The sequence below is a fragment of the Oncorhynchus nerka genome, linkage group LG4 (genome assembly GCF_034236695.1).
Source record: "Oncorhynchus nerka isolate Pitt River linkage group LG4, Oner_Uvic_2.0, whole genome shotgun sequence".
Lineage (NCBI taxonomy): Eukaryota > Metazoa > Chordata > Actinopteri > Salmoniformes > Salmonidae > Oncorhynchus > Oncorhynchus nerka.
This window is the reverse complement of record NC_088399.1, coordinates 48557738-48567852: the sequence shown is the minus strand read 5'-3', so window position 1 is coordinate 48567852 and position 10115 is coordinate 48557738. Positions and strand designations below refer to the sequence as shown.

General features: G+C 42.7%; 1 protein-coding gene across 2 annotated transcripts in view; it reads right to left on the bottom strand.

The window, feature by feature from the left end:
• Window positions 1-2890: 2890 nt before the first annotated feature.
• Window positions 2891-10115, bottom strand: part of fer (fer (fps/fes related) tyrosine kinase) — a 36099-nt gene continuing 28874 nt past the window's right edge. For both annotated transcript variants that reach the window (XM_029656285.2, XM_029656290.2), the window contains exons 14-19: window positions 9915-10030; window positions 9628-9722; window positions 9384-9507; window positions 6326-6480; window positions 4601-4723; window positions 2891-3989 (exon numbers count right to left, since the gene is read on the bottom strand). In XM_029656285.2, the coding sequence (XP_029512145.1) occupies window positions 3853-3989; window positions 4601-4723; window positions 6326-6480; window positions 9384-9507; window positions 9628-9722; window positions 9915-10030 (750 nt within the window). In that variant the 3' untranslated portion in view covers window positions 2891-3852. The remainder of the gene's footprint in view (window positions 3990-4600; window positions 4724-6325; window positions 6481-9383; window positions 9508-9627; window positions 9723-9914; window positions 10031-10115) is intronic.

Here is a 10115-nt window from a genome sequence, read left to right as displayed (position 1 = left end):
GGCTTTGTCTTCAAGAAGTCTATCAAAATAATAACTTCCTTACTCAGTTTGTATAAAAGCCATTTATACGAGGGAAAGATTAGGCATCTCTCATACAATTTACCCATTTGTAAGCCTCTGGTTGCCTGTTGAATGAAACAAAATCAGGATCAAATATTTGTATTCTGAAAATGGACTTAAAAGATTATGGTTTGTTGAAATTCAGCTCTGCACCTCCCCAAACAGAACACTTGAGAGATTGAATTCAAAGAGCCAAGAGAGATTTATTGCAAGTACACAGTATTAAAAAAAAACAGGACATGAGATTTGATCATTAACAAGGGGAAAATACAGTTAAGGATATTTTTCAATTCTTACTCTGAAGTGGGGTAACCGTGTAACATTAATTTGATAATTACTTAAATCCAGTGCATTGTCCACTTTTTTTATTTTATTTTATTTTTTACTTTAGATATGGTCTTTATTAAAAGGGAAGCATGTTGAGCTAAACAATGAACACAACAGGTACTAGTGTGCCTTTAACATGGCCAAAAGTGCAATCAAAATATATAAAAGGTCTCTATTGTGGCAATAAATATCCCAGCCTTTTAAATGAGTCTGACACAGACTCAAATATTAGCAATATACTTTAGGAAAAGCGCTCAATAACGCACAAACTTTCGAATGCTGTAAAGTTGGCCTTGGAGTAAATAAACGATACAGCACGAGGCATTCACTTTGAATTGTGAAGCAGAATTAGTCACAAAAAAAAAACCCGATTCCATTCAACACCGATGTAATAATGGTTTGCATATCATGCATTGGCCAGTAGTGTAGATAGAGGTGAATCTCCAACTACGCATGGGAAAATCTAGACTTGGTCACTTTGCATGAGAATAATAAAAATAGAAAACAAATTCTATAAAAACAAAACACTGGCAAATATCTTCATACACTAATAAGAGACTGAAATTGATCCAAAATGCTGAGGATACTATTTTAGTGTCAAATAAATAAAAGGGTTACTAAAAAAAGGTGTATGCCTTAAATTTGTTTAAACAGAAATATATTGTGCTCATCAACCAGTAGTTGTGATGTAATCACCCATTTCATTCTACACCTTTTGTTATTAAAGACCATTTTAATAAAAAAAAAATACACGTACAAATCAATGTTTTTTTGGGGTTTACAACTAAAACTGTAACTAGTTCGTCTGGAACGCAAGAAAACCAATCTGGAGGTAATTTGACTGGAGAAACCACTGAATAACTTGTTACTCCAGTCTACAAACGGCAACCCATTTACCATGTAGTGCACTACATGGTAAACAGGATGTCATTGGAGAGACAACAGACGAGGTCATGACAGTTTGACATTGTATACAGAGGATAGGAAACAGGAGGATCTTTCCAAATATCTTTTATACATACTAAAAATGTACAAATGAATCATGCAGACGCAAAACAGACGTTTTCTTTATCAAAATAAACCATTGGAAGAAACAATCCTAAAGAGTGACCTACATTTGCATGATTGCATTTTTTCTCAGATTAGTATTCAAAAAACAATATAGAAAAAGGTTATAGCATCTACAAGTATTTACAAAATACAGGAAGAGGAATGTTTGTAAAATTCAAAAGACAAGAAGTGAGATGGATGGATGTGATGTGTTTAATTCACAGAAGATGCTTTTAAAGAGACTCACACCTGGACTGTCAGCACAAAATGGCAAGGAGCTTGGCTACATGGAGTCAACATGGCAGCCTTCGAGGAATGACCGAATACAGAAGTGACTAGAATAGCTAATTCACTAAAGAACCAGGAAGAACTAGAGCCCCTAGTTATTGACTAGGCCTAGGGGCTCAATTCAATCCGTGTTGTAGAAAATTCACGGTAAAGCACGATTTAAATTTAAAAGGGAACATTCCCGGTAAACGCTGCATATGTCGGCTCAATTAAAAATGATCTTTACATTTCAATCACGCCATACCGCCGATCTTCTGCGAATTGCGATAGATTGATTCAAGCCCTAGGTCCCAGAGTTTTATCCTGTCATGATGCATGGTCAGATAAAACTGGCCCTAAGTATACTTAATGAAAACTAGTTCACTGTACATTACTGAATGCAATGTCTATCAACAATTTACAATTGTGAGTTTCACCAAAAATAATTGTCTGTTTGAAGTAGAAAATACCACAAATGAATGCATGGAGTTCCTTAACTGTCATGACTAATGTAACAGCGGACTGTTTCTGACACAAAATGCGAAAATTTCACGTCAGATAGTACAGTTACGACACATTCTAATTTTCAGATCATACAAAACTATTGAGGTTGTAACAACTGACCGAGACCAATACTTAGAAATGAGGCAGCAATCTGGAGGGTCTTTAAATTAAATAATTCTAAGTAAAATTGTATTAATTACAAATACACAACTTAGACATTCATTCACTTTATAATTAAGGCAGTATTATTGCAATATTTCTGCATTATATTGCCTGAATAATTATAGGAAAATGGTGTAACAAATTGCACTTATCCTTATGTTAAACTGAAAATGTTTCCGAGATTGAATGGTGTGAGTGAAGAGAATACTTGATCTTTGGAAAGACATTGTAGCTGATCTCAAAATCGTCACAAACAAGACTTTCAGCTAGAAGTATTTCTCTTCCTGGAAAGTCAAAGTCAAGCTTGAGACATACAATAATAACCCCCTAGGTATGATCTGCTGGTAAAGAGAACAACAGAACACTCACACGCAATCTGTCTAAAGACTGAAATGAGCTAGAGTGCATCTACCTTTTCTGTCTGTTTGAGGTTGCACAGCTACACGGAGGCCCAGAAACCTTTTTCACGTCCTCATAAACCATGCTACCTTAACAGGACCAAACTCAGGGCCCTAAAAAAAAAAAAAATGTTTCATTATTGTGGCTATGAATGAATGAATGATGAGCAACAGCAGAAGTCATACAGTGAACTCTAAAAGTATTGGGACAGTGACACATTTGTTGTTGTTTTGGCTCTGTACTCCTGCACTTTGGCTTTTAAATGATACAATGACTGAGGTTAAAGTGCAGACTGTCAGCTTTAATTTGAGGGTATTTTTTTATCCAAATTGAGAGAATCGAAATTACAGTACTTTTTGTACATAGTCGCCCCATTTTAGGCCACCAAAAGAATTAAGACAGTAAAAAGTTACGTATTTGGTCCCATATTCATAGCACACAATGACTACATCAAGTTTGTGGACGCATTTGCTGTTTAATGTGGTTGTTTCAGATTATTTTGGGCGCAATAGAAATGAATGGTAAATAATGTATTGCGCCATTTTGGAGTCACTTTTATTGTAAATATGAATATAATTTGCTTCTCAACACTTCTGTATTAATGTAGATGGTACCACGATTACAGATAATCCTGAATGAATTGTGAATCATGATGCACAAATATCATTTGTCACTGTCCCGGTACGGTTGGAGCTCACTGTACGCGCAACGGAGCATGATCCTATTATGTATTTTACAATCTTTCCAGGTTTGCATGGTTTTGCTCCAAAATACCTGAAGTTTACTGAGGTTCAGTAAGAGGTGAAAGAAAGGAACAGGAATAAAAGAACACCAGGTTTAAAAAGAAATACGGTCGTATTTTGACAATGATCCAAGCTAAGCAGAGACCTCTCTCCTCGATAATGGCTCAAAACAGTTGCATAGGCAAATAACACAGTGATTTTGTGACAAAGTACAAACCGTAAATACAATCAAGACAAGTAGCATCAAGGACGTAACTTTCTGTGGTGTTTACTTCGGGTTGTAAGGGGATGATTCCCTGGAGGTGATGCATGACTTGGTCCCCCTTCCCCTACCTGGGTGCTATTTTTTCTTGACCGAGGCCAGTTCTTTCTGAAGGTCGGCAAACTTCGGCCGGTTTTCAGGCTTGTACTCCCAGCACTTCTGCATGACTTTGTAAACCTCATCAGGGCACTTTTGTGGACAGGACATTCTGTAGCCTAAGATGGGGGTGAAAGACAGACAGACACACTTTCAGTGAATTTCCTAGGATGGATCGAGGCAGGATAATCAGGGGTATAAGGTTGGAAAACAAAATACCAACCAATGCGGTTCTCTTCACGACTGCTCATAGAGACAATTGCTTGGAAAACTAAGGCCAAATCCAATGCATGAGAACACACGACACATCGACTCACTCGATGGTCAATGCATAATTATGGTGGCGTAGTCTTTTGAGTTCCCTCATTACCTTCAGTTTTATACCTAATTAGTATACCGTTCATTCATTCTTAAAGACTGTTACCAGTCAGAAATGCCTTCATCAGACCACTAATGGTCATATGTGGTCTCCGATATCATTAGCAAATCTCTAGAAAACAGGAAAAATCACAAGATACAATTGGTTAAACGATATTGTCATTTAACCAATAAAAAATAGGCTCCAACAAAATACTGGAGCACATACTCCTCTGGCCACTGGCCTAAAAAAATCAACAACAGAAGAGTTGGCTAAAGCACAAACGGATCCGGCTACCAAGCTAATACAGATATTCTGTCAGACAAGGAAATCAAGACGACACTCTGAACCCTCGGAGGGACGTCTCCTTACCTTTCTCCACTTGCTCTCTGGCCTGCTGGTTGGTCATCCCAGGGTAAGGGCACACTCCGAGACTAAACGTTTCCCATAGGAGGATCCCATAGCTCCACACGTCACTCTCCGAGCTGTATCTCCCTGGAACAACAACAACACTCTCAGCCACCATGTATTGGAGAAGAAATGTGGTGACATGTTGGGGATGTTGTGTCATCAAAAAGCTATGCTACCTTCTGCAGACTTCAAATCATATACTCCAAAAAAATACAACAGCTGTTTTTGTCCCTAAATACCAACTACTGTAGTTGCATTTTGCTGGGTTAGGCCAGTGTTATGGGGCTGGGCCAGTGTTATGGGGCTGGGCCAGTGTTATGGGGCTAGGCCAGTAATGGGGCTAGGCCAGTGTTATGGGGTTAGGCCAGTGTAATGGAGTTAGGCCAGTGTAATGGGGTTAGGCCAGTGTAATGGGGCTAGGCCAGTGTTATGGGGTTAGGCCAGTGTTATGGGGTTAGGCCAGTGTTATGGGGCTAGGCCAGTGTTATGGGGCTAGGCCAGTGTTATGGGGCTAGGCCAGTGTAATGGGGCTAGGCCAGTGTAATGGGGTTGGGCCAGTGTAATGGGGTTGGGCCAGTGTAATGGGGCTAGGCCAGTGTAATGGAGTTAGGCCAGTGTAATGGGGCTAGGCCAGTGTAATGGAGTTAGGCCAGTGTAATGGGGCTAGGCCAGTGTAATGGGGTTAGGCCAGTGTTATGGGGTTAGACCAGTGTAATGGGGCTAGGCCAGTGTTATGGGGTTAGGCCAGTGTTATGGGGCTAGGCCAGTGTTATGGGGCTAGGCCAGTGTTATGGGGTTAGGACAGTGTTATGGGGCTAGGCCAGTGTTATGGAGTTAGGCCAGTGTTATGGGGCTAGGCCAGTGTAATGGGGCTAGGCCAGTATTATGGAGTTAGGCCAGTAAAATGGGGTTAGGCCAGTGTAATGGGGTTAGGCCAGTGTAATGGGGCTAGGCCAGTGTAATGGGGCTAGGCCAGTGTAATGGGGCTAGGCCAGTGTAATGGGGCTAGGCCAGTGTTATGGGGCTAGGCCAGTGTTATGGGGCTAGGCAAGTGTTATGGGGCTAGGCAAGTGTTATGGGGCTAGGCAAGTGTTATGGGGCTAGGCAAGTGTAATGGGGCTAGGCCAGTATAATGGGGCTAGGCCAGTGTTATGGGGCTAGGCCAGTGTTATGGGGCTAGGCTAGTGTTATGGGGTTAGGCCAGTGTAATGGGGTTAGGCCAGTGTAATGGGGTTAGGCCAGTGTTATGGGGTTAGGCCAGTGTTATGGGGCTAGGCAAGTGTTATGGGGCTAGGCCAGTGTAATGGGGCTAGGCCAGTGTAATGGGGTTAGGCCAGTGTAATGGGGCTAGGCCAGTGTAATGGGGTTAGGCCAGTGTAATGGGGTTAGGCCAGTGTAATGAGGTTAGGCCAGTGTAATGGGGTTAGGCCAGTGTAATGGGGTTAGGCCAGTGTAATGGGGTTAGGCCAGTGTAATGGGGTTAGGCCAGTGTAATGAGGTTAGGCCAGTGTAATGGGGTTAGGCCAGTGTAATGGGGTTAGGCCAGTGTAATGAGGTTAGGCCAGTGTAATGGGGTTAGGCCAGTGTTATGGGGCTAGGCCAGTGTTGCTGTTAAGCACATAATTATAAATCTATTTGGAGGTTTGATAACGAAATTGGTGAAAAAGTAAAGCCACGCAGTTTTACCATAATTTAATGCCTCTGGAGCCGTCCACTTGATGGGGATCTGTTTGAGGCCGGACGACGAGTAGATCCCATCATCCTCTTGTCTCGACATCCCAAAGTCGCTGATCTTCAGCAGGTTGCTCTCTCCCACCAGACAGTTCCTGGCAGCCAGATCCCTGTGGGAGACAGACGGAGCTACAATATCACTTTACGTGATATTGGGGTGGTGCAGCAGAGGGAATGACAAGTCCAGAGTGTAGACAAAAAAGATGGGCTGTGGTGGGTTCAAAATACAACAACAACACAAACAGTAGGCCTTTATTAACTTTTCGTGAACGAACAGTCACTCATGACCACAACATTTAACAGGCATTTCAACGGAAACCATTGCTCTCAGAGAAGTATTAATCAATAGTTTCTATACCATGACAAGACTGGCAACCGTTCAGCTAGATAGCCGTTCTCGACGTTATTTGCTGCCCGCCTCAACATCTCCATCAAACAAGCAATTTATGCGCACGCAGACACCGCACAGACACATTGGGTGCAGTAGCTAGATCAGAATATTTACAGAACAAAGTGAATGGATGTAGTGGTAGAGCCTGCTGATCGTGACAGATGCTAGCCATATGAATAACCATTTTAATGTACATATTAACAATGGGCCATTAAATAAATGACTTAAATAGTAGGCAAATCAGGACACCTAAAAACACATGTACATGAGTCGGGACAGACGGGGATCTCAACTACTACGGTACATGTAGGTTAAAGGTCACCATACTGTCTGTAAATCAGATGATGTGAACATTTATAATCTACAGAGAGAAAACATACAACAGATCGTTTGGGCCCTGCTGCAGGTGGATGGGATGAACCTGTACCATCTCTCTGTGTGTGTGTGTAAGTATGCGCAAGAGTGTGTGCGTGCGGCATGTTCAAATTGAGCCCTGTATCCCCCCGTTTCAATTGCACAGCCCCCGCAGCCCCTCTGTGAGGAGGACTACAGATACTCAATATAAACTCAGCAAAAAAAGAAAAATCCCTTTTGTAGGACCCTGTCTTCCAAAGATAATTCGTAAAAATCCAAATAACTTCACAGATCTTCATTGTAAAAGGGTTTAAACACGGTTTCCCATGCTTGTTCAATGAACCATGAACAATTAATGAACATGCACCTGTGGAACGGTCGTTAAGACACTAACAGCTTACAGACAGTAGGCAATTATGGTCACAGTTATGAAAACTTAGGACACTAAAGAGGCCTTTCTACCGACTCTGAAAAACACCAAAAGAAAGATGCCCAGGGTCCCTGCTCATCTGCGTGAACGTGCCTTAGGCATGCTGCAAGGAGGCATGAGGACTGGAGATGTGGCCAGGGCAATATCTTACAATGTCTGTACTGTGAGACGCCTAAGACAGTGTACAGAGAGACAGGACGGACAGCTGTGGCAGACAACGTGTAACAACACCTGCACAGGATCGGTACATCCGAACATCACACCTGCGGGACAGGTACAGGATGACAACAACAACTGCTCGAATTACACCAGGAACACACAATCCCTCCATCAGTGCTAAGACTGTCCGCAATAGGCTGAGAGAGGCTGGACTGAGGGTTTGTAGGCCTGTTGTAAGGCAGGTCCTCACCAGACATCACCGGCAACAACGTCACCTATGGGCACAAACCCACCGTCGCTGGACCAGACAGGACTGGCAAAAAGTGCTCTTCACTGACGAGACGTGGTTTTGTCTCACCAGGGGTGATGGTCGGATTTGCGTTTATCGTCGAAGGAATGAGCGTTACACCGAGGCCTGTACTCTGGAGCGGGATCGATTTGGAGGTGGAGGGTCCGTCATGGTCTGGGGCATCATCGAACTGAGCTTGTTGCAATTTCAACGCTGTGCGTTACAGGGAAGACATCCTCCTCCCTCGTGTGGTACCCTTTCTGCTGGCTCATCCTGAAATGACCCTCCAGCATGACAATGCCACCAGCCATGCTGCTATTTCTGTGCATGATTTCCTGCAAGACAGGAATATCAGTGTTCTGTCATAGCCAGGGAAGAGCCCGGATCTCAATCCCATTGAGCACGTCTGGGACCTGTTGGATCGGAGGGTGAGGGCTGGGGCCATTCCCCCCAGAAATATCCGGGAACATGCAGGTGCCTTGGTGGAAGAGTGGGGTAACATCTCACAGCAAGAACTGGCAAATCTGGTGTAGTCCATGAGGAGGAGATGCACTGCAGTACTTAATGCAGCTGGTGGCCACACCAGATACTGACTGTTACTTTTGATTTTGACCCCCCTTTGTTCAGAGACACATTATTCCATTTCTGTTAGTCACATGTCTGTGGTACTTGTTCAGTTTATGTCTCAGTTGTTGAATCTTGTTATGTTCATACAAATATTTACACATGTTAAGTTTGCTGAAAATAAACGCAGTTGACAGTGAGAGGAGTTTTTTTTTTTTTGCTGAGTTTATTTTTCAAAGAACTTCTCCTGGCGTTTCTGCTGACTGCCAGCACTAAGCCGCAGAGTTGGGCCAAATTAGGCTGTCACTCAGGGACACTGGTCCCGGTGAGATAAGTAAGAGCAATGCACCGGAGATGATTTGATAGCCCCGCTGTGCTAAGAGAAATGTAAGACTGATTGCAGCAGCACCTCACTTTCTCTTGCCTCCACTATCTGGCTCGGTGGAAATAGTTTTCAACTGAAAACACAATCTCAAATTAGCCAGCATAGAGAAATGGATCAGAGCTCAAGGTGTTACTATCAAAGCTGATAGTGTTGTAAACCGTGTCAAGCAACGAGAGATCCATGTTGTCCTCTCACATATCTTACTTCAGGGGGGTCATGGAATTGTAGTTAGGTTTGAAAATGGAGTGGGCTTGCTGCTAGGGCAAGAGGTTTCATGTCTAAAATGTTGTACCATTAACAGGACCCATGAGTAAAAATAAGAACAGCTGAACTGAAATTCTGTTCGACGCATTTGCAATCTCTTGAACGTTAGACAGATAGGGCTATTTGCTGGAATACTCGATGCAGAATAATGAACATACAGCACACGTAAAGCAATACCTGTGGATGCAGTTTTTGAGCTCGAGGTAAGCCATTCCTGCAGCAGCATCTAAAGAAAACTTCACCAGCTGTTTGGTTTTCAGGTCTTCCTTCTTCTTCCGGAGGAACGACAAGAAGTCCCCTCCTTCCAACAAGATATCAAAATCTATGTTCAGAATTGTAACATTCGGGGGGGGACATCAACGGAGTTATGTTCCAAAAAAGTTTGTTTCTGTATGGCAGTACTGTACGCTACTGGACTTACCTGACACGAGCTCCATCACAATGTAAATAGGCTGCCGTTGTGTGCAGACGCCTATCAGCTTCACAATGTTGGCGTGGTCATACTGCTTCAGGATCCTGTAGCAGCAACATTTGACAGTACGAGACAGTTACACATTTGTCAGATCTCTAAAACACCAGACTAAAAGTTTGTTCAGGTAAATATATGTCAAAGATGAGTGAACAGACGTTTCTAGGCACTTAAAGGGACCTGCGACTGATTGCGGACATTTCCATCCACTATATTGCAGGATATGTTGCTCCTCTCACCTGGCTTCTGATAGGAACTTAATCTTCAGCTCCTGTGGAAGATCCTCTTTACATGTCTTGACTGCCACAGGAGTCTTGTCCCGCAATGTTCCTTTGAATACCTCACCAAAGTTGCCCTAAGAACAAAGAAAAGATAGGAAAAAAACCAGAGATACAGTAACAAAAGTTTGTTTAGTATATATTAATTTAACAAACCCCCCA